Here is a 26,190-nt window from a genome sequence, read left to right on the forward strand (position 1 = left end):
CCTAAGTAGGAGCCTGCTTTGCTTATTCCTGGTCACATCTCACAGCAGCTACCAGGGAGAGGGTATCTTCATGGGGGCACTGGCATTGTGCCAGTGTCAAACCATGACAGTGCTCAAGAAAAGCCCTGGTTGAAATTAGTGCCTCTCTTTGAAATAGACTACATAGCTTACAATGAACTAGTTGCATACATTCATAATATTTCAGGCAAAATACTGAAAACTTATTTCAAGTTCTTCCATGCTACCTTTTGCCAACCAAATCAGTCATGCAGAGAAAATGTTTATGTGCTTCTGTAGTAGAAGATGGTATCACATAGGGATGAGGTTGGTAAAGTTCTTTAAGTTCATATGTAAGTGTAGATTGCAAAGTCATATTTTCTGGGCACTATTCAGTGTAGATGTGTTCTCAAGAACTCAAAACTGCACAGAAAGAAGATCACAGGAACCCTGAAAGTAATGAAAGAAAAACACTGCCTTGAAGTGAAATCTATGAATATTTTGCAGAGTACTTTCCTCTTCCGTGAACACGAAACACTTATAAACATGCATACAACTGCCACAACTCAGAAAAGCAATAAATAACAAGCCACAAGTACTGGTACAACAGAATTGTAATAAAGTGCCATTTTCTTCTCTGGAGCACAGAAAAGAAAGTTTTAAAGAAGAACAATTACAGGTATTCCAGCAGCAATGCAGTTGCTTGATGAAATTCTGATCTGCTGTAAAATGACACAAAATGGTAGAATAAAAGGTTGACTTTGACCAATCTGAAATTTCTTTTAGCAGTAGTAAAGCACAAAGGACAACTTGTCTGAGAGCAGATGGGTTAGCAAAAACACAGTAGATTGTTTAATACCTTCACTACTTTTGTTAACTGGTTTCTTTGACCTGAGCAGTAAGACTTATCAAAAGACATCCACTCCGTTCTTCTGAAGTCCTAGCTCTACATACTCCCACTAGTGATAACTAGATAACATTTCCTCATGCACAAAGAAAGATAACCTAAAATAGGTAAACCTTAATTAAAAAGGGGCTAAGCATGGCTGTGCCAACAGAAATTTCTAGACTCACTCTATCCTCCACAGTAAATAAACACTTAATCCTATAAAGTATTTAATCCCTAAAATACATCACCAATTCCTGGTTACATCAGATGCTAATGCACCACTGCTTCTGTTAAACCATAATCTGTCAGACATCAAGATGTATCAGCCCTTGAAAATATCAGACCAAAAAGTTTACAAAATTACAGAAGAGATGAGACTGAAAGTCAAAGTGAGTTATCTGCTCCAACCTCCCTGCTCAAGCAAGGTCATCCCAGAGCACATTGCACAAGATTGTTTCCAGATGGCTCTTGAATATCTCCAAGAAGGAAAACTCTGGAACCTCTCTGGGCAATCTCTTCCAGTGGTCGGTCACTGTGCAGTAAAGAAGTTCCTTGTCATGTTCAGGTGGAACTTTTTGTGCATCACCCTCTTGTGCTGTTGCTTGGCACCTCCAAGCAGAGCCTGAATCCATGCACTGACACCCTCCCTTCAGATACTTGTATGTATTAATGAGGTGCCCTCTCCATTGTCTCCTCATAAGACTGAACAGACTCAGCTCCCTCAGCCTTTTCTTGTAAGACAGATAGTCTCTCTAGTCCCTAATCATCTTGGCAGAGAATATTTGCTGCAGTTTAAAATCAGCTGGTTTGTTTCATTTTATGTTAAAGCCTGATCAAGCATGAATCCCAAGTTACTTACTTCTACATTCTTTTCTTCAAAAATATCAGCTGCTAGACAACATGGAATCTTTCAGACCAGAAATAAATACCTTGCCAAACATATACAGAAGAGAGTGAAAAAATATTTTTCATAAAAGTGTTTTCCCTGTTTATTAGATTTCTTGGTACATTTAATAAAATTATTCCTTTCAAAGCATTATATTTTTTATATAACCTATACATTTAACTTTACTCATTCATATTGAATAAAAAATAATCTCCCTTTGCATGTACAAAGCAAACAATGGTAATAATTTAGAGTGACAAAATTTTGAATAAGAAAAACTACCATTAGAAAGCAAAAGATCAATCTGTGTGAAAAAGTTTGTCTTTGAATAATAAAAATTCATATGCATTGACACCCATGAACCTTTCCTATGAAGTCTTTACTTTAAATGGAATTTACAATATTTTTAGGCTAACATTTTTATGTTAAAAAATCTAATTTCATTACTTTCCATAGATTAATGAAGCAGAATGATAGACTTATCCACAGCAATTCCTACAACAATTTCTTATAAAATGTTTTGGAATAATAGAAGATTCCTACCGGGTCTTCTGTTTTGTGGTTATCCAGCAAATCAGATAGGAAATCATCATGAAGACTTTCTCTCCGAATCAATGTAAATTCACGTAGAAAAACTGCTCCTTGATTTTGGTCTCCAAAAACCTAGAAGGAAAACACAATATTAGCAAATGCAAAATTTTAATTCTTTCATAGAAATGATCCTAATATCTAGAAAAATATGACTGGAAGATGAAAAAAGCCAGTTAATGGTCCTCTGTCTTCCAGTACTACACTTGTTCTAACCAGATGGCCTTGCCATTAATGAGAACACTGACATGCATTTAAAGAGTGTCATTACGGTTATAAATAATTTCCATTTACATGAAATTCTTCTGTGGAAGAAGTTTCTATATCAATATTTACATCTATGGTTTGTAAGACAGTAATGTTTAAAAACTCTTTTGTTAAATGAGTTAATACTTAAATTATTTTTACTTTATGAAACAGATAATGTTTGTCCAGAATTTTGATGGCTCTATCATAAGAAGATAGAGCTTAAAACTTTGAAGAGACAGAAAAAATTATTCATAAGTACTTTGACTAGCAAACTCCAAAATGCACATGCATTGAAAATAATTTAAACTAAGTTGTATCTATTCTTTTTAGAAATATATATATATATATAAGCTACTGAGAAAGAGGTTGTTTCATCAGTGGTTGAACTAAGCAATTACTATCAAAATGTCCTACGTACAATCACAACATTTTTATATATTTTAGAAATAAATAATGAAACTAAATCCACATTCTTCAAGTTCTCACATCCATTTTTTCTTTGGTTGTTGAAGCCAAAGAACTTTTTTAGGTATAAATTTAAAGTTTTGGAAACCAGTGAAATATGAGGGACATTTTTGGAACCTGTCAAAACATTGTTGTTTCATTAGACTAACTCTAAAGAATTCCACTACAGGTGAAATATCCATAAAGGTTGTTAACAACCAGGAATAGGGACTGTATTATCTCTGGAAATCTAGTAGATTTTTCCATTACCAGCATTTCACAACTTATTTGGGAGGCCATTCAGCTTGAGAGAACAGTATGCTTTATCAAAATGACTAAGTAAGGATACTTTATTATTTGACAACAGTGACCACACTAGTGTGAATTAGACAAATGCAACTACCATAAATAATTGATTTATATGAGATTCTGATTTCTGTTCCAGAAAAGTAAAAAGTATCTGTTTATGTTATACATCTGGATGGACACTATATAAGATACTATAATATACTATAATGAGGAGCAGAGGATATAGTATTTCCTCACTAAGGCACAGTACTTCTAAATGGACTGTTATTACTCACAAGAGTTGCAATTACTACCTTTTACTAAGAAGAAAGTCCATGTTCTCCTGCTTTTATTATGACTTCTTCTATTCATCTTTCTGTACAGACAGGTGCCATTGTTCTGCTCTACTTACTCTAATTGAGAAGTTCAAAGGGCTAGTGAGTAACGTGACATTTAAGTGTCCAGGGGGAGAAAGAAGCACAGATTTGCCTTCCTTTCCCAACAAGTGAGTTGGTATTGCTTTTTTGGAGGAGGTAATACTCCCTGCCAGCTAGGAACTGAGATCAGAGCTTCTGTAAGGCTAGGGCAATTATAATAGGCTGACCAGAAGAAGATTATCTAATTAATTTACAGAGGGAAATAGGAATTTCTGTGATGTTGGGTAATGGTAAGAATTGAATCCCTGAATCCAAACCATATGCACCGGAACATAATAGATGTTTTCTTTGATATAAAATTCTTGCTTCTAGTAGTGAAATAGAGAGCACCTAAGTCTTCTGGTTGCTTTGAGATCCTCTGCTGTAAATTTTATTTTTTTTTTTAAGAATACAGGAAGAAAAAGAACATCACATAAAAGGAATAGTTTTACAGGAGTAGGGTTTTAAAATTTATAGTTAGCTTCCCATATTGTGGATAACATTGAGAGATACACCCACTGATTTTATTTTTATATTATTGAGTCATAACAATGAAGAATCCTCAGGGGTGTCTGAGGAAGAAACATGCATATGCCCCAAAGAAAAAGAAGCACTGTTACAGACGTATTCTTTTTTGACAAATCATTATCTTACAAATAAAAATGTTCTTGGAATAGGTCATACTTCATAAAAATGCTTCACCTCAAGATTGGCAAAAACTGTCCAAAGAATTAAAGTAATTTCAAGAAAGGAAATCTGTTCTTTTATTTTACTTTGGAATAATAGCATCTACTTGTGATTTTAAACACTTGTGATCAGCAAATCTAATGATAAAAATTATAAAATTATAGAATTAAGTTAGAAAATATACATAAAATCACCTAGTCCAACTTTTAATCCAGCACTGCCAAGTCCACCACTAAACCAAATCCCTAAGTGCCTCATCCAGATGTCTTTTAAGTACCTCTAGGGATGGTGACTCAACCAGGTCCCTGGGCAGCTGGTTCCAATGCTTCCCAACTTTTTCTGTGATTAATTTTTCCTAATATCTAATCTAAATCTAGCCTGGCAAAATTCAAGGGCATCTCCTCTTATCCTATTGCTTGTTACCTGGAGAAGAGGTAAGACTGAAACTCCTTTTCTCCAGAAAAATTACGCTCAGCTACCCCAACCCTTTCCTCATGAGACTTATGCTTCATACCCTTCGCCATCTCCACTGCCTGTCTCTGGATACGCTCCAGTATCTCAATGTCCTTCCTATCACAAAGGACCTAAAACTGAACACAAGATTGGAGGTGTGGCTTCACAAGTGCCAAGTACAGGAGGACAATCACTGCCCTGGTCCTGCTGGCCACACTTTTGCTGGTTTGGACCAGGATGCTACTGGACTTCTTGGTCCCCTGGGCACAGCTGGCTCATGTCCAGCCACTGTCACCAGGTCCTTTACCTATTGGGCAGCTTTCCAGACACTCTGCCCCCAGCCTGTGGTGCTGCTTGGAGTTGTTGTGATCCAAATGCAGGACATGGCACCAGGTCTCATTGAACATCATACCACTGACCTTTTCCCATCAATCCAGCCTGTCCAGATCCCTGTGTTATTAATTTTAGAAGTCAAATTACAATGTAAAGAGTCATTTCATCACCAATGATTCACCTTCCTATTTTGCTTATTTTGTTCCTATAAAAATATACCCATATTCTGAAAATTCTTTTCCGTATAAGAATCAGCTTCCTGTTATTAAAACTCCAATCTGTTTTTCAAAATAAATGAAATCTGTTGCTAAAGAATGCATATACATTAATAAATTATTACTAGCAATAAATTATTGCTAATCCTTAAAACTTAAGTGTCTACCATATCAACATTAATGCTCTGACTACTTATAATTACATAGGTGGGAAATAGGCACTATTCCAAAGGAAGGGACAGAGATAAGCAGTCAAAAGAAAAAAGACATTGGGATACTGAAAATGAAGGAAAAGATGAGAAATAAAAGACCCAAAAGTGAAGTAATGAAAGAATGAAAGTAAAGAAAGAAAGATTTTTTTTTTTTAATTTATCAAATATGAATGGTAAAGTCTTGAAAAAATGAAGAGGACTGAAAGTATGTGGCCATCTAAAGAAGGTTATTCTTTGCCTGATTCATATAATATACTTTCCTCCTTTGAGTAGTAGCTCACTCTGTGTTAGCTTTAACTTATACATCATCTGATACAACGTACTTAAAGTAGAGTATCTTCATCCTTACTGAGAGAGCTGGATTCAAAGATCCATCCATTAAAGATCATCCATTAATAATGAATGTCAATAAATTGGAATAATGTCCTGAAAGACTGTTTTTTTCATTTTTCAAGTTTTCCTTGAAGTCCTGATTACATATGCATCACCATTTCATTCTCTCAGGAAACCTATTTTCATCATAACACAGCCATCATATTTCTCATCTACCTTCATTCAGTTTATGATCAGACAAGCTTAGGAAATATCTCCAAAAATACCCCAAAGCAGCCTTTTTTAAGCAGTGAGGAAATCATGCAAAGGAACAGTGGCCTGACAGAAATCTGACCTTTATCAGCAGCAGTCATAAGCATCAATAAGTAGCTTTTCACGAATTTGCAAACAACATTGTAAATGAGGTTTCACTAGTGCACATGAAAATCAAAGGCATATAACTGAAGTTTCTCAGCATGAGGAAGATATCTGGGTATTCAGTTGCTCAAACAACTTTGCAAAGGAGCCTTTTATGAAATTGTTATGTGATAAAATTCCAGCAAATACCTAAGCAATAATGTTTTTCTTATTTTTCAGTTTCTATCTCGCTTAAATCAATGCAAAACATAAATTGTTCCATAAGATCCAGTGGTGTGAGTCCATAAGGAGGAAATTTTTGAGGAATCAGGCTGAAAAATACATAATTAGAAAATAAAAGACCCAACACAAAACAGCAGATGAAAGGATGTGTCCCATCCAACACAATCTAAGTTTTCTTGCATTTTATTACTGTCCCACTGTGGGACTAGCTCCATTAATTTTGCTGTGACCAGCAATAAAGTAAGCTACTGGTAATTATTGTTAGCAAGATGTAATACTAATATTTTGCTGAATTCACAAGGCACAAGACTAACAGCACAGGCTTGGAATCTGATGTAAATAATCCTACTACCTTGGATATCACCTTTCTCAGCACAGATGAGGAGTTTCCAAGTACCTCGCTCAGAAAGCAGAAATATCAAATGTGGCCTCAAATATTTATAATTAATCACTTAGGCACATTCCATGAGTAGTTTCAAGGTGACAGTTGCTCTGTTAAAGCTTTTTGTATTTTGAATTTTCAAATTCTAAAGCACACAGAAAATTATGTTTTGACTAACATCAAAACTAGTGGCAAAAAAACCTGTTTATTAAAAATACTTCTGATAAAATTGTTTAAAAAACAGATTCTTTCATTTTTCTTTTTTTTTACAAAGAGGCCTACAGTGTTTTGACAATGAGAAGAGGACTACTTTGCTAGCTGTTACTATGAATCTCTTGACTTTCTTGACAGAAACAAACTGAAACAGGAAACATGACCAAATTCAGGATATTAAATATCAGAAAGGGTAGCAGTGACATTGATAGTGAGGGATGAGGAATGCAGGCTTTTAACAAGCCAAGTTATTGTACATTGCCTTTTTTTAGACTAAACTGCACTCCAAACACCATAACAACTTGTGCATGTATTTCAATTCTGAATTACTCTCCATAAAACCTAACAACAACGTTCTACTTTACTGCCCACACTTCCAAGAGAAAGAGTGCTGCACTTTTACATGGGTGACAAGGGCTTTACTGCGTCCTTCAGCCCTGTCAATCACGCAAGAAGGAAAGGCATCCCAGAAGGCTCAAAGGTGTGTATAAACAGCTGCAAGCTGTCAAATAAACTGATTCCTACCACTGTTGCCTCAAGAAATTGTTTAACAAAATCTCATAGGGATTTCTGAAATAAGAAATTATTACTATTTGCTTTAATCTGCCACAGTTTTGTGCTGCAATGGAGATCCAAAATTTCTTTTCCATTATTTTCCAAACTAAAAGAGAGTAGGTAGAGGGGAGTACAAGTCCAATACCAAATTCAGAAGCAATTATAGTCTGGCTCTAAATCTAAATTGTGAAAGCTGTTTGTTTTTATCAAAGTCCATGTAAAAATTTAAAATATGCAGAAACATTACTGCCCAATTCTGCCACCGTTAATCATTCTGAACACTTTTCATTTCTCCATGGAGACCCAGAAAGTATTGCACAATTTAAAATCTATTTTGCATGTCATCTTCTGGGAATTTTTTGCATTTGAGCACACTATGTTTTTAAGGTAAATATATCCTAAAAGAGATACTACCCTATTTAATTAAGGATATTTAATTAAGGACATTTAATTAAGGACATCCAAGTGCTATGTTTCCTCATTATACTTTCAGAAATGTTTAAAATTTTCCCAATGAATTTTCTAAGTCCCCATAGGGAAATAGGCAGATTCAGGTGAACAGAGAGACTGTCAATGAATTTGTAAAAAGATTTAAAAATTTTAAGTGTTTGCTGTCATGCAGTCAACCCATGCTTTAAACCAACGACTAGAAGAATACATATGAGAGATAAGGTAGAATCCAAACTAAAAATTTAATATTTAGACAGAAGCAAGCAGCTCAATCTTAAATTTTTATTTCTCTTTCATCATTTCTGTCTTGCAGATTGGACCCTAGAGCTGTGAAAAACGACTGTTCTCCCCATGGAAAATCCTGCCCCTTCCATGAAATTTAGGGGTTTTATTATTAGTTCAGTGAAATGGTTTTATTGCCAAAGCAACAACAAGGGAAAAAAACAATAAATCTTTGATTTTTCTTTCATTTTTATGAAGTTAGACAATATGATATGTTTCATTTCTAAGCCACTGTTGTAAAGTTAAAGAAAATTTAGGGTTTTTTTAATAAATCATCCAGATGTGATGGCATTAAGCTCCCAGGGCCTAATGTCCTGTGACATTCCCAGTGCATAGTCCTGTGACAAATGTGCTCATGTGAGTATAGTTACTTTTCATATGAGCCTCTCCATTACAGGTATGCTGGAAAGTCACTCTCCATTACTGGTATGCTGGAGTGTTGTCAGTATACAGAAAATATTTATTACCATGTGGAAAGGCAGAAGAAAACTCAGGTGATTGTACACACAACTCTCATGCAGTCAACAGTGAATAGAGAGGACATAAGGAAGTAGTCAGATTCTCAGCAGATAAACTGGGGTTAGTTCTTCACCTTCAATTCTTTATTACCCTTGGCAAAGATTCAGCACCTCTGCTTAAGGTGTAGAAGACTGTCCCACGCCTAAGCTAACTGCTGTCAGCATATTTTTTCTTTCTTTCTTTCCTGTAAGTAAAGTCTGAAGGGAAGTTCACTTTGTTCATGCAGAATTTGTTTTCTTTAAGCTAGCATTTAGAGGTTAGTTTCACAGCTTTTCATAGCTGTGATAGATAATAGCTTGTTCTTGCCTTACAACCCTTAGATTTTATGGCTTTGATTCTCAGCTTGCTGTCTTTCAAACGGAACAAAGGGTTGTCTCGATTTATGAACAAAATAAATTCTAAGCCAACATTCTTAACTACTGCAATATCTTCTTCTGATAGCTCAAAATAGCATGTCATGAGCAGGAAAAGTTATATAAGAGAAACAAGGAAACAAAAAGTCTTTACCCCCATGGAAAAGAAACTTTTCCTGAGACCGGATTATCAAAAATACTGCTTTCTGATTCCAATCTTTCCAAACAGTGATAAAATTATAGTTTCTGAATTAACAGCCAGAAGTTGGCTTTATGAAGTTGGCTACTTTTTGTAGTGGGTTTGAAGGTTTAGAATTTTTTAAGAGAGAAGGATGTTCTTGTTTGGCTTCTCTGAAGGTACTCACATGGTGCCTTAAAATACGAACACAAATAGCAATGTATTTCCCAAGGGAATCTTTTATTCAACAGTGAAATGTTCCCACCAGAAATCTTTTTTGCTGTTCTTGAAATATATTTAATCTTTTTTTCTTTCCTCCTTGCCTTTCCACACAGAACGAATTCATTATTATCTTAATGGTAATATCCTGACTTCTTTTAAAGCTCTGTGAAGGAAATGTGAATTTGTGCTAATTATTTTCAGTTCTTAAACAACCACAATAGCAGAGTCTGGTTAATGTTTTCATTGAAGGAATTATTTAAGCTCCATTTCAGTCTCTCATTATAAATGAACAAAAGAAATAAAAAGTGATTTGCACTCAAGAATTACAGCTTGAAGTGTCCCTCAGACAAAAGCACCAGCTACCAACATCTTGGACAGACATTAGCAATGATGGGGATAGATTTGTAAAGCATGCACACGCCTACACTTGACCCACAGTCTACCAACAAGAGAGAAAGCCAATATGGCCCCATTAAATGGAGAGGCAAAAATACAGAATGAACAAAAACACAGCAATTATCCTGCTGCCAAGCAACCATAGGAAAAGAAAAAAAAAAAAGGAGAGGGGGAGGGGAAAGTGGAGAAACAACAAGAGAAAAAACAAGTAAAGAAAAAAAAAAGCAGACTGGGGATAAAAAAGGTGAAGTCCAATAGAAGCAAAAACCCCAAAGCTATAGAATTCCTTTAAAATCCTGTTGATTAGAACCTTCTTTCTGGGTATAGTTAACACAAAATACATCAAGGTTAAAAAGCTTCATGAACTAGAACTGAAATTATACTTCAGAATTACCTAGTTTCTAATTTACTAGATAAACAGGGCATATTTAGATGGGTATGGCTTCTTATCTCCATGAAAATTATTTAAAAAAGCCACCAAATTTCTACTGTGCTTAGAGCAAGACTGTGTCCCAGGCCTAAACAGATTTACTTTCTAAAATAAGCCAAATAAATACTGTTGTTCAAAATACTTGAAATCAGACACATTAATTTCTATGATATAAAATTAAACAAAACCAAAATATAAGGTCTGAAGAATTGATTTTCTGCTGTTTCTTTTGCTGCCTTGCTTTGTTCACCATGAACAAGTATTGCTCAAATGTAATTATTTAGAAGCTGCATCAGTTTTTAAATGGCCAAAATTAGTATGTGCCATGCAAGAATATGGAGCAAGTAACAGATTTAGAAATCATTCTACAAGCTTCAGTATGTTCATTTAACAATGCACTTTGTCACTGATCTGCAATATTTTCCTAAAGGCCAGAAAAGACAGAAAACAATGTCAAATTGCATGAACAAATAATCATCTGAGATTAGCAAGACCAGTCATTCCCAAATGTCATCTAATCAGCAGTAAAGGATTTCAAATTATTATTGGCATGAAAGTAAGCATAAAATAAATATGTTTTTCAACATATATCACAATTAGCTGCACTTAAATTATCACCATATATTTATTGTGTTATTTTTTAGCATTTTAGAAAAAATCAGAGAAATGCAACTTTCCCAAAGTGAGAAGATAAGAAATTACAAATATGCATTCAGGAAAATAATGGATTTGACAGTCTAATTTAATATGGAGACTGAATATTTTGAAGAAGTAATTCTTTTTCTTCCTCTTTGAATCCCATTGCTCAGAAGGTTTTTTTTTTATTTCATCTATGGAATCCCCTCAGCTTCCTTGAATTTTCTGTTTTGGAAGAAGAAACTGGCAAGTTCTTCAGAATCACTTCATCAAACTTCCTGGGAACTCTGAGCATTGAATATTTTCCTTATGAAAATAAAACTTTAAAATTATAATCTTCACATTTTCTTCAGTACTTGAATTTTGGGCTTTTGTGACCCCAGACTGATAAGCATCACTTTTAAACAAAGGAATCAAACTACTCATTTGCCTTCTTCTTTTTATGTTAAATGTTTTTATGTTAGAGACTAAGGAGCTCTGTAGAAAATTCACTAAACTGACATTATAGACATTGTCTCAAATCCTACTGACATGGAGTTCAACTACTTACAATGGAAGGCCCTGGATATATTTTTTTTAATCTCAATCGTATTATTGCAAAAAAAAAAGGAATTTAATATAATTCTTCAGGTGGGATTATTTAAGAAAACAAAGTTTGTTTATTACTGTCATATGGTTGTGCCTCTGACCACCTCTACTTTGTTAAGAGTTAGAATTTCAGGAGTGATCTACCAGATTGCTTGGTCATTACCTATACAGTATTTTCTGCTAATCAAATCTTACAGTATTCACAGCAATACTGCAGATATTTGAAATAGCTAACACAGTAGTAGAAAACAGTAGAAATTCTATCTTTATAACTTGTCATTCAATTAGATAGGTTTCAGTGATTTAATGTCTTTACAACAAAGGACTACATACTCCATTTATTCCAGATAAGTATGCTTTTTTGTGGCTGGGTGGCCAAACAACCACTGTTTCCATCCAATTGTTTCCAATTAATGGTTTTGCTTGTACTTCATCACCAGATTCATAAGCTTTTGTGACAGATTGCAAAATACTGCAATAGAAGCCATGATTTTCTTATGCCTGTGAGATATTACGTCTTCAGTAGGAAAATTATGAGAATAAGTAGCTCCATGGAATGAGATTTTTTGTACATCTTTTAACTGTGATTGTTATTTTATTAGAAGACCTGATTCATAGATTCTGAGGAATCTTTTTCTTCAAATTGTATTTTAGTTTAGAAATACTCTTCATGAAATTTGTGATGCTTTCTGCCAGTGGTAAAACAGGTTTTAATAACATTAGAGTCCTTTCCATTCTGAATAGTTTGTGAATATAGGAGAGTTTTTGTGGTTTTTTGTTTTCCTTTGGGGCTGAAATAAGACAAAGATGTGTCTTTGTAGGATTGGAGGTTTTTTTCTTTTATATCTTTATATTTAAGATATGACTATTGCATGTGTTATCAATGAAGTCAGTTGGGTTGGGCTTTTGCAAGCAGAATTTCTCTCAGTTCTTTACATGCTAAATAAGCATCTGAATAATTCTGGAGGTGACGATAGCAGGGCTGGGCATTTGAAAAAAATTAGCAAGCAACAGACCAGATATCTAGCTGTAGTAAATTAGCACAATTTCATTTCAACTATTGATTTTTACCAGCTGAAGAAGTACACCTGCTTAACAAAGATCATTTTGGTTTTTTAATCACAGCAGGATTTTCCAATTGTTTATTCAGTGTTCCTATATACATTTTTTGGGCTACACCTCTGAGAAGGTTACTCTGTTTCTAATTTACTTTTAAAGATATTTTGAGGCCTTTTTATCTGTGTGCAGTGGCCATTGACACAGCAGCTGCCCAACACTACAAGATGGTGCATCCAGCCAGCTAACATCTTCCTCACACTGTTTCCAGCTCATACTTAACTGTAGTGCCTTTTCAAAGCACAACCAACATCCCCTACACTCCTTGTGTTACAGGGTGTCTCCCTATCTCTGCATAAAACACAGCATCCCTTTTACACTGTGATGTTTTCATACAGTCAATAATGAAAGAATTTCCTAGAACATGAGTCATATGCCTTTTGTGACAGGCTTACTTGAAACTTGTTTTGTGTTAGATGCTGTTCTTAATCTCACCAAGTGATTTTTCAGCATTTTCAGAGTTTCATAGAACTGAAGGCCAGAGGCCACATTCATTATCAGGCTATATGTTTCAGATAAAATTCTTGCATTAAGCCATCAGTGCTCTCCACGTTACTCATAAATAACTTTTTGAAAAAAAAAAAACGTATTTTAGAAGAAGCACCCCATCTCAAAATGCATTTTATTACTTGATTAGGGAGCATGAAGTAACTAGTGTAAGTTTATTAGAGTAATTACACTGGAATTTCTCCAAAAATAATTTTCAGTGCTCTTTATCATATCTTTCTGTTTAAAACACTTAAATTAGTGGAGTTAAGACCAGCTTACCTTAAAAAGCAATTGTATAATTGCATATACAAGTGAAAGAAGTACCAGGAAATTGTAACATCCAGCAGCTGGTAGCAGCTGCTAGAAGATAACTACCTGTATTTAAGGCTGAGACATAGACAGAGACAGAACACAGCAACCAAGAGAGTCTGCTCAGAGGGAGACAGAGCAGACAACCAAGCACACCCTCAGTATGCTCCCAAATGCCTGCTACGATGCGGCTCTGAGGGCCTGCTTGACTTCAAGGAATTTGAATTTGAGTCCCAGCATAAAGTTACCGGAAATGGCATGGCACCTAGATAAAACAGGAAAATTTGTGTCTGTCCAGGGTTTGATTTTTATTCCACAGATAAAAGACCTCAAAATAATAACACAATAACAGAAAGAGCAAAGCAGTAATATAATAACAAAAATCCCCAATCTAACATAAAAAAAATATTAAAGTGTAAAAAAAGATCAGAACATTGAGCAGATAAAACTTGGAGGGATTAATCTGTAATTTTACAGTTACATTAGCTAAACAAGGAAACAGAAACTAGACTGATCTTTTTCAGAAACAAATTTTTATAAACGCTATCATCTTTGAGGAATGCAATGATTAACTAAAATCAGGATCTTCATCATGAAGCTATGGAAGACTGCATCACTACCTGGAAGTGAATTTTTAAATTTTAGTTTTAACCAGGAAGAATGTGATCTATTATCAGATGGAGTCAATTTTTTTCCAAGTTTGCTTATTTACACTCAGTTTAGACCTCCCAAAAATAGCTATCAAAGCCCAAATGTTGTAGATGCATATCAACATTCAGTGCCAGTTTGTAGTAGAATATCACACACAACTAACAGTATACAAGGCATGATATTTCTTCCTGTTCAGAAGACCAGATGCAGGCCATTGTAAGGATAGAAGGAAAGACTCTCTCCCTCAGATCTCCAGTTGAGTGCACTCAGTCACAGCATATTCAAAGAAAGGAAAATGACATGCTATTTTGACATGTGAAACAATCACCATGATAAAAAGAACAAAAATATCTTTGAATGTCACATGCTTTACACCACCAGATTTAACCACACAAAAGAATCATGATTCTGGAAGACAGTTTTGGTCCTTAAGAAGCAATATAAGAATATCTTTTTTGCTAAAAAAAAAATTAAATTATTTAAAATTAAATTCAGAGTCTGTTGGTATGATGTATCACCTGTCCTGATACCTTCAGTAGCAAAGCAAATACTGAGCTCAACTCACTTTTTTTACAGTTTCACATCTCAAGAATAAAAACAGAACTGTCTTTTCTGGCTCCCACAAGACAGTTTTTTTACACCTTCCTCATAATCTTCAGGTCTAAGGATAAAATAATTATTGGCATTTCCTGTGTCTACACAGGAGTACTTCCTGTCACAATTGCACTCACAGGCACATCTTGATGAAGGACATTACATTTCACGTAAACAATTCCTGAGACAAAAAGTTTCATGCTTCTCCATCTACACTCTAGAAAACGACAGCTGATTTTATGAATGACAATGAAAAATTTTGTAAGCACGAACATACTCCAAATCTTAGAGTAGCAAATCGAGAAACTACACATAGTAGCTGCCAAGGAGCTCTCACTACTTCCTTAGTCTAATGCCACCATCATTCATCTCCTTGGCACTCTGGTAATACACAGCAGCAAGGAAAGCAGGAAAAATGAACTCTCACACAATGAGAGGTGAAATGATGAATGAAAACATAGATAAAAAATTCACACTGTAGTTGAGAGACTGACTAACTCTTTGTCTGGTCTCACAATCCAAACAAACCAAAAGTCAGAAAACACAAATCAAATTAAGTTACTAAAAAGAATTTATGAAATGACCAGTACAGTTCTAGAATTCTTTCAAACACAAGTACTCATAAACACTGTATTTTACTTGTGGCACAGATTCCTCATATTGAGATAATAAGGAAACAGAAGAATAGGATGACAATAAGAGTAAGAAAATATATTATTTTTAGAGAATATTGTTACAATTAAGAGATTTGGAATGGAAAAAAATACAATACACGTCACATTTTTTATATATTACAATATATTCCCTACAATAAATTTTTTCCAGTTTGGATTTCCATCCTTACAATCCTGTTCAGCATTCACAGTGTTGCTTTATTGTTGTTTAAAGTTAATTAAGAAGATTCTTAGATTGGCCATGTATGAGCCTTTGCTTGCTTTTTCCAAGTAACTTCAACTAATTTTTAACCAGCTCTTAGCAATCTTCAACAAACTCTAAATACATATTGGGAAAATCTTGAATTAAGTCTTAATTAAGTTCCTCAACACCTTAATAAATTAGTAAGCTGAGGGATAAAGTCACTGAGCGTGAGACTGTGGTGACACTTGGAACAACAAAAAAGCTGGATGACATTCTGTGAAAAGATGTGCTTTTGGATGACCTGCAAGCAAACAACTAAACAGATTTAGCATTTGCTGCCCAAAAACTGGCTAAGCAACGACAGATTCTAAAATATTATGAAGCAGCCTGTAGAAAATGAAGTATTTGTGTCAGTGCCATTTGTATAAAACCAGGGCTAGTAATCACAATAATTACTTTTATATTTGAGTCACTGGTGATTCAGACAGGGGCAGTGGGACCAGAGATAGAGCAGTACTACATGAGACAGCCCTTGTGTTTAAATAATTCTCTGAATCACAGATGAAGGAGATGTTTATTATTATTTTTCATTTATAACTATTATAAAATAAAGCTAACTTTGCTTTTATTATTAGAATGTCAGATTATAAGGAGTTTGGCTTTCACACTAAAACTTCTACAACATTAATTTAGGTAGAAGTAAGTAGTAAATCATCATTCAGTAATAGCCACATCAGGCCAAGTAGGAAATCTAGACATGATATTGAAACTAACATGTACACTAGATTTCAAGTGCTGCCTTCTATGTTATTTCTATATATTTTTGCCTTCCATTACATACATTAGGTATGGGGATATTTTTTACTTCTCAAATTTGTCATATTTTGTCCAAGAAAATATATAACCTTTTGTTCTATGTTTCTGTATCATTTTAATATATGTTGTGTTAAAGATAGAAACTAATTTAATTCCAACATAAAATCAAGGAATTTAAAATATAAGTCTTGTCTTGATGCATGAAGTTATGTTTCACACTGCTATTTTAATATCAGATGGGGTTATAAAAATTGAAAATGAGGGTGTTGCACAACACTGGTAGTGGGACTAAATGGTCCTGGAAATTCCTCTTGAGTCTATCTGTTCTGGGGCACATACCCTTCTGATAAATGTACCTCAGCATGCAATCTCACTTATTTGTGAAAAAAAGGGCAAAACACTCTCTCTTTCACTAGACATGAGGCCTTGAAATTGCCTTGCTTCAGACAATACTTCTTCTTTTTCAGGTAATAGTTTCAATCAGATACAAATAGTCACAAATTTATTATGTACTACTTTCCTTTATTATTTATTTGAAGAACTAAGCTTAGAAAACATTTTGGCAAGGAATGGAAAAGGATTATTTAAGGATAATTACGAAAATTTTGGCACAGTGCAGACATCTTATCCAGCACAGGAATATTAACGGTACCTCCTTGTAATCCCTAAAATGTATTTCTATGAAGTATTTTTATCCAAATTATAGCAGGAATTTATAGGACATCACGAACCAGGGAAATCATCACTTGACTCATCTTAGGCAATTGTAAGTCCTCTCTACAGTTTGTATTTTCTCAGCTATTACACAATCTCAGACATCTGTGAGTGCTCTTCCAGGATTTAGCAGGGCTAAAGAGGGCTCCCTCACTACAACTTTAATTTTACAAAATGGGAAATGTGATCACTTATGTACATTCATATTATTGAAATAATGCAAGAAACAGGTGTTTTCCAATAAGAACTCAGTTCCCAGTTGCACTGTTCCATTAAACAGTTGCACTGTTCCAAATTCTCTTGCCTGACAGTGACCCAGTTCCAGAGCTGCTATATTTACTCATGTGAAGTAGGAAAACTTCTAAAGGTTGTTCAACTATATAAAATTTATTTCTCAAGAAAATGGATCACTTCAGTTTTAATCAAATAATTTATATATATATTACAGTAGCAATTATATTATCTAAACACAACTATCTGTGGCTAAGAAGGGAGCAACTAATGGTGATTGGTTTGATGCACTTTTTATGAGCTTGTAAATTGCTTCAGAAAAATAAATGTGTGACTCAATCCACAAAAAGCTTTACATTTCTAAAACCAAAACCACAAATGGTTTTGAAGTTGCTCAAATATTTGGTTTCTTGTTTTTCCCATCAGTTTCATTTCTCCCAAGAGAGGAAAGTGCTAAAACTCCATTAAGACAGACCAACTTCAATTACAGTCATCCCAGATCAGGATATAGCAGGAAATACTAGCAGTCTTACATTAAATTTTCAAGCAATTCCTCCTTAAATTTTGCAGATTCGTATGCACATTCTAAATCCTTAAGGGAATTAGGCAAACTAAATTGAGGATCCTTATCTTCCAGGATTTTCTCCTTACCTGAATAAACATGCCCAGACAGGGTTCATTGAGTGAGGACCACACTCAGCTCTTTGTAAAATTAACTTCCTAGACAAAATTCATATAGACACTGCATTACTTTCATCTTCAGTGCTACTTTAATTTTCTTTTAGAAATAGGCTGCTTTAGTTAGTTGCTGTCTAATCAACATACAGAAACTGCTTTGAATGAGGACAAAAATAAACTGAAACCAATGTAAATGAAAGGCACTTATTTCAAGCAATCACATTTCACATTTTGCTTCAGTTATAGCAGGTTTGAGTTTTGAAAAGATATCTTTACTGATCCCCAGATTTCCCCTTCCTATTTTATTTGGAAATATAATTCTAAAAAACAATAAGGAAAATGAATCCAGGAAGTAGTTACTATCAGCTAAAATCTTGACAATGTCCACTTTGGTAGCTATTTTCAAAAGTAAAGTAGGTGGATAAATCTTTGTTTACTATATTTCAAATGAAAAGACCACAGACTCTTATATAATTGCATAATTTTTTAAAGGCATAACATTGATGCAGCTATTCTCATCTCTCAAATAAGAACATGTCAGATTTGATACCTTAAAATTTGAATTTTCAAAGTCTCTCTTTTCTTTTCACAGCAATAATACCCCTGTGGAATAGCAAATTGAAAAGTTGGATTGAAATATTTAGTACAATTTTACTGATGTGAAAAAGCATCCGTATAAAGTAATTTATACAAAACCAAGTAACTAGGATCAGGCTACTAATTATCTGTAATTATACTGCCTGTCCAACAACATCTTTTTACCCTTCACTCTAGATAGTGCATTGATGCTGAATTTTGAGAGACCCTGCTACAGGTTGAAAAATCTTTTGCCCTGAAGAATTTCTTTGGTTCTGCATTAAGAGGTCATGACATGAGATTAACAGGATTGAGGATCAATGTCACTCACAACTGGCTTGACTTTTCAACAGTGTTTGTCTCTATATTGAGTACTATATTGAGTACTACCTTATTTTCAGAGAATTAACAAGTAGGGTTTGCTGGTCGGACATTGAACAGCAAGCCACTGTTTAGCTGCTTCTTGTTTGATCCATCATTCAATTTTCTAATCAGAAAGAAAAACCACATTCTGAGGGCAGCTTGACAGATCACATCATAGGAGCAGATCTGAAATCAGCAAGAACACAATGAAGCATTTGCTCACCACAATGCACATCACTCCTCTTAAGAGCTGAAATGTAAAACATGGATGATGAAAAACAGAGACATGCAGTCATCTTTTAATGAGAATCAAGAGGATGACATGTGAGAATAATGAGAATTCATCTTCAACACTTTCCCTCAAATATTGTGCATGAAGAACCTATCTCTCTAGGTAATATACTAGCCTAGTAGCAGAGAAGGAAAACCCACAACAAACAAAAAAAAAAAAAAAAATCACTGTTGCCAAAAGGACAACATATCCCAAAACAGCAAGGAGAGGCTTTTTGTAATCCATCCTCTTTTCCCTGAATTTCTGCCACAGGGATCCCAAACACTGGGTCTCTGAGGAGGAAGAGATGCCAAGTGTCCTCCTCCTGAGCAGTCCCTAGCTGTTAATTCATGAAGTGTCAATGAAAGGCAGCCTGTTCTCTGTGTCTCTCAGGCTGGCTGTCTACAGCAATGGGTGGTGACTTAGTGGGATGATGTAACCCAAAGTGGCTGTCAGCAGTAGGTCATGGTTCATCTGCTTCCACTGAGGAATTGCAGCTGTGCAATCTACAGCCTTTACTCAGGAGAAGATTGGCCACATGCTTGAAAGCAATTCTGTAGCTGTGACTTCTATTTTTCCCAAAGAAAGAGGCAGGAAAGGAAGAGATTAGAGAGAACCACAGTGGGTCACTGGTATGGCTGACATCCAGCCCCAATGAGACAAGGGCCATTAAACAAAGTAATCACAAAGTATTAAGATGTGCAGGTGAAGGCTTAAGAAATATAAGTGCTAAAACAAGCAAAACGTTTGAAAATGCTGTTCAAAGTTTCCAGCTTCCCAGGTACCAATCCACCTTCTGAGCAGTGATACACTGTAAAATGAAGCATAAAGCCTGCAAAAGCAGGTAATATCACTGCTTCAGAAGAAAGGGCTCATAATTCAGAAAAACAAGCTAACCTAAAGTTAAATGGAAAGGAATGAAAACATAGTGTCAGAAAGCTGCTGATTAGATCCCTTCATTTCTTAGGAAAGCTAGTGGAGTTCTCATTTCCATGTGTGCCCTTTTTCTCTCCTTTTCCTGGTAGACATTCCAGTGAAAATCAAACTGAGAAATTTTGCAAGAACAAAAAAAAAAAACCACTAAGAAAAATTCTACTAGATTTTAAAGGAAAAAGCCTCATATTTGTCCTATAGGTATAAATATGGTCTAGCCTAGTATCAGTGATGTGCCTGTGTATGCACCCAGTGAATTTCTGTCATGAAATCCCTACACAATCCAGTATCTCCCCAGGCTGCCACCTGCATTGGTGAGAAAATTGATTTATGTGGAACAGTGAGTTGACTACGACAGAGCGGACTTACTAAATTCTAGCTATTTTCAGAACAAAATCTCTGATTACTTCTTCCAGAAGTGTTCCGTGTGGAAATTTTGGATTATCTTGAAGAAGCTTCCTGAAAATCAGTAAAAGTGCATGTACCAGTTTGTATGTTTCAATATGGTGTTTAGCATCCTGCATGTAGCATCCCAATCTTCCTTCAGATATCCCCTAAAAAAGCCTGTGGAAGAACTGATTAAAAAGTGCAGAAACATAACAGTTATAAATAGTCAGTAGGAACTCTGCAAGTGCAGATAGGGTCATCATGTACAATGGTCCTTTGTATATGGGTAATATGTTTAGAAGCTAGCTTCTCTGTAATCCAAGCCAACCATTAATGAAGGATTATGCATGTGAAGGAGTGGTCACACAGCACCATCCTTTACTCAAGTGTAAAAAGTGGTTCAGAGAGTTTCACCTGATCCTGGATGAAGACAACAAGGAGTCTTGAGATCATGATTTGGACAATAGTTGATCATCCTGTCTGAAAGAATTAACAAGACTTCAATTCTATGCCATAGGCTTTTTATTAAAAAGCCATGGGGTTTTTATTAAACAAACTTTCTGCCTATGAGCGTCTGTGCAATAGCCAGGCACTAGCTAAAGAAAGAGATAATTGACATTTGTAGCCACAATCAGATGCAATACAACAAGGAAACTTCTGGAGAACAGAGATACACTTCACAAACATATATATTTTATATGCAACACAATAATAAAAAAAATCAGAACAAAACAGAATAGTTCAGTTGGAAGGGACCAACAATGATCCTCTAGTCCAAATAACTGATGGAAGACTGTCAATTTTCAACCTAAGACGTCCTTTTAAAAGCATATTTTCACATAAATTATAGATCTGTCATGTTCAGCAAGGAGTTTCACACAAATAGACATTCAGGTGACTTATAATCAAATTCTTTTGCTTATAAGAAGAACTGAATTGCATAAGGACAAAAATAAAGAACTGGTGCTGTAGACCACCTTTAGCTGTCAAAAGGAAGAAATGGAAACAGGCCTCTTCATCTGTGTAGGCCAAAAATGTAAAATAAAATCTTTAGTCAGAGCAAGTAGGAAGCTGAAGAGCATTAAACATAAAGAGTATAAAGGCTTATTTTCAGAACTCTGAATCACAGAAGATAGAAAGTTAGGCAAAATACCATAGAATTTGAAATTCCACTGAAAAGTTGGCGAAATCACAGAAAACATCAATAAGTGGATAACAAAAATAAAGTAGGAATTACAGAAGGTGAAAAAGATACAAACATCGCTTAGAAAATTATAAAAGTCCATAAGAAATAAGCCATATTTTTTTAGAATTATGTAAGACTCATTAACACCCTGAACAGACTACAGTGACATGCAAAAGATGTAAATCTAATTATGAAACAAAACCCAAAAAACTTCTGAATGCAGGTAATGTGAGGAAAGAAGTGCTCAAGAAGAGTGAAGATAAAACTGTCAGGTATACTTTTATGTGTTTAAAAATTATCTGTGAGCAAAATTATTTTTTGTGAAATAATGGCTAAAAAGAAGACTCTAATGAGATTGTAGAATAAGTCTGCCAATCACTACCACAGTCCCAGCTGGATACAGGCAAAGAGCTCATTCTTATTATTGGAGAAGAAATAACTGGCAAGGATTGTGGGCTTTGTATAGAAAACTAATATCCCAAACTTACTTTGTAAAATAAAAGACTGCTAACAATGGTAGGCTTAGTAATTTGTAGCTGTTGTAGCTACTAGAACATGAAAAATGCATGACAAGCATTTCATCAACAACAAAACCAGAAAAAATCGATCAAACAAACAAAAACAACAACAACAAAAAAACCCAGCCTCAAAAAAACCCCAACAACTACCTGAGGTCTAGTTTTAGTAAGCAGGAATGAAATAATGGAAAATAAGTTCAGATGTTTATTCATTTAAAGAGAAAGATTAAAAGATAAAACAGTAAGTTGTTCACCAACAACTTTTCCTGCAAAGTTGTCGGTACTTGAATGTGAGGCACTCTAAGTACGTCAGTCCGGAACCCTGCGGTGTGCGTGCAGGCAGGGCAAGGCAGGGCAGGGCAGGGCAGGGCAGAGCAGAGCAGGGCAGGGCAGGGCAGGGCAGGGCAAGGCAGGGCAGGGCAGGGCAAGGCAGGGCAGGGCAGGGCAGGGCAGGCAGGGCAGGCAGGGCCCGGCCCTGCTGAGCGAGGCCCTGCCCTGCCCGCACAGCTCAGCCCCGGGGCTCTGTCCCGGCCCCGCGGTGCCGCCAGGCCCGGGCCCGCCGGGGGCCGTGCCCACACCCAGCCTGGAGCCCCGGGCTGGCCCTGCAGTGGCCGAGTGACCGCAGGTCCCACCTGGGGGAAGGGCCCAGGACGGCCAAAGGGTATTTAAACAAAGGGTATTTAAACCAAAAGGTATTTAAACCAAAGGGTATTTAAACCAGAGCCTGCGGCAAGCACATGCCTGACCCTACCTCCTCTCTGAATTTGTGTCAGATGAACAGTGTTGGAAGAAGTGGTAGTTATGTTTGTTGTTTTGTATATTTTTTCTGTCTTTCTCTCCTTATCTTTTCATCTCCTGGACATTGGAACAGGTTGCCCAGAGAAGCTGTGGATGCCCCATCCCTGGAACTGTTCAGGGTTGGATCAGCAATCTGGTCTATAGTGGAAGGTGTCCCTGCTCATGGCAGGGGGGCTGGAATGAGAGGATCCATAAGGTCCCTTCTGACCAAAACCATTCTACGCTTCTCTGAGGGTAAATAAAACAATCTGTCTTTTTAAAAAGACCTTTTTGAGTAAATCCTGTTAACATTTCCTTTTACAAAACTCTTTTGTGGTATTAATAGAATAAAGTTATTAGTACATCAGTCACTACTATAAGTGTCCTTCTTTCATGGTACTTTCTGTACATGGTATGTACTATCCTGCAAAGTTAAAAAGAGAATCACATGTGACAATGGGCTAAATTATACTCAGTGAAAATAAAACTAATGAGAATTTTGAATTTGCAAATACCAGAAAATGCCAATACCAATTTATTCTATATTTTATAATGGTTTTCACTATTGTTAGGCCTAACTGGAAAATTGGAATTTCAGTATTACTTTTTGTCTCATGTTAAAAACACACACACACACACACACACAAAAATCAAAGTAGCAGGAAAGAAACAAAAAGAAAAATTCTGATATGCTTTGATATTTTCAGTTACAAATATAATTGAAAGTATTTTTTTTTATTTTTATATGTCTGAAAACAGGCTATACAATCTAAACAATTTATAGCTTCCATTCTTCTTCAGCAAGTCAGTCACCACCAGACTCAAATGTACACATTTACTTTTGTCTTCTCCTTGCTGCTTAGATAAAGACTTCATTATCCCTTCTTTAAGACAGATTTGTATCTGAGTTCATGGACAGTTCTACAATTTTCACTTACACGCTTTTGCCCCAAACAATGGAATAAATGTGCTGGAACAAATAACAGCAAATTTTGCTTTATCAAACTGTTCCTTTTTTTAGAATTAAATATTTAAATGTAACATGTCTTTCTAAAGCCTGCATCTGTGTTAAATAAAAATTTCCAGAAAAACAGTCATTTTGCTGGAAATTTTGCTTATATTCTGTCAAAAGCACAATTTTCTGAGAAATTTGCCCACAGATATCTTACAGTTTCTTATACTTCTTAGTGTCAGAGCTGAGCGGCCTAATTTTTTCTCTTCCTTAATTGCTCTTATAACAACTTTTTTGCTGGTTCTACGTAAAGCATGCACAGCAAAATTGCACTGGTTTTGGAACAGTGAAAGCCAATGACAAATTTTGTTCTATAAGATTAAAATCCATGTAACAGTCTCTTTTTCTATTCCTTTTCCCTTTACTTTTTTGATAAATCATCTGATCATTTGTCTTTTCTGAAACTTTACAGTTTATCTTCTTGGAAAATGAAAAATTCTGTCCACCTCCATAATGCTACTTCTGTTATTAAAATAGATATATGATACCCAGAAATCAAGATTTAAAAAAAAACTTGTCTGGGTTAAGATTCACAGAAAATGTACAGACATTGATTCTCTCCTCAACTGTTCCTTTTCCTTTCATCCCTACAACCTGGAAGTCTGCTATAAAAAGAATATATTTAATACAGTACTGATACGTTCTGGTTTTGTTTTTTTTTTTTTTTAACTCTTATCTCACACAGATTTTCATTCACTTTTACAAACTAAATCATTTTTGTCAGAGTTCTTTCAAGGCTTTTTTTCTTTTTGTGCAATTATGATGCCAAGGAGGTTTCAAAAGTATCACCCATCACTGACCACCTCCCTTTCCTTCCTGTTTTCTCTAAAGCTGACCTATATTGGCAGCCCCACCACTTGGGAAATGCCTTTCACATACAACTATAGAGAGCTTCTCAAATTCTGGCTGGGAGGCAATATAAAATCCTTGTGGTCTGAGGAAACCATCAGAGCAAAATACAAATTTTGTATCCAGCATGGGCATTTTTGCTACCCAAACCCCTGCATGTTTCTGGTTGCTCTAGGAGCACTGAACAGGGCTCCAGAAACAGCACGTTTCCTCCTGGCTGCTTCCTGCTAATGATCTGAAGTCTGGCAAAGTAGCTTGAACCTCTCCCCTCTCCACACCCAATCCCTTGGTCATTAACCTTCCTAGTGCTGACAACAACGACAAAATCTGAACCATCTTTACATACACAGGAAATGGCTTGCCAGGGATTTGATCTGGAGCAAAAATCAACCCTTCTGAGCCCACCATTATTTTTAAGAGCCTTTTGGTTATGAGGCATATTAACATTTTACACTCTGCAATGAGAGAAAAAAAGCCAAATCTAAATCTCCAGCAGTTTATTCAACTTGCCCTCAATTCCACTACTCCTTTCTCACCCCGCACACCCACACACATTTTATGTCTCTATTACATCAGAGAATGCTGTCTCAATTATGTAGTACAGTGTAGTACAGTACATCTGTGGCTTAGAAAATAAATCACAGGACTATTTTTCTAAGCATTTAAATAAAATTGTTTTATCATTTGCTTCTTCCTACTAACAACACCATCAGTCCAAACAGCTTGCTTGGCTTTGTAAGCTTTCCCACTAGCTCACCAGACCTGGCACAAAAATTTCACAGCTGTGCCATATGTTTGACAGTGTTAACAATGAGTCCCTGGTTACACGATGAAATTTCATTTTGTGTTCCTCAAGCCTCCACTCCCCACATTCTACGAGGATGACAGACAAGTTTGGGAAACCAACCTTCTCTCCCTTTCTAGCAAAAGAGGTATTAGTGAACAATAAAACCACCTTTTTATTTGGGAACTCCCAACATCTTTGCAAAACACAGCTGGAACAACCTCCAAAGCATTCAGGCTTCAGGTTCTCCCTCCCCATCCTACTCCTCCCCCACCCTAATCCAGACTTGTGAATTAAAAGCACAA

The 26,190-nt window shown here is 35.6% G+C and overlaps 1 protein-coding gene across 3 annotated transcripts in view; it reads right to left on the reverse strand.

Annotated features, from left to right (window-relative positions):
• ADAMTSL1 (ADAMTS like 1) overlaps nt 1-26,190 on the reverse strand; it is a 391,950-nt gene that overhangs the window by 300,371 nt on the left and 65,389 nt on the right. For all 3 annotated transcript variants that reach the window (XM_071424947.1, XM_071424948.1, XM_071424950.1), the window contains exon 2: nt 2,316-2,435. In XM_071424947.1, coding sequence (XP_071281048.1) covers nt 2,316-2,435 — 120 coding nt within the window. The remainder of the gene's footprint in view (nt 1-2,315; nt 2,436-26,190) is intronic.

This window comes from Agelaius tricolor, unplaced genomic scaffold (genome assembly GCF_023055355.1).
Source record: "Agelaius tricolor isolate 1412-34295 unplaced genomic scaffold, bAgeTri1.0.p SCAF_4, whole genome shotgun sequence".
NCBI classification, from domain to species: Eukaryota; Metazoa; Chordata; class Aves; order Passeriformes; family Icteridae; genus Agelaius; species Agelaius tricolor.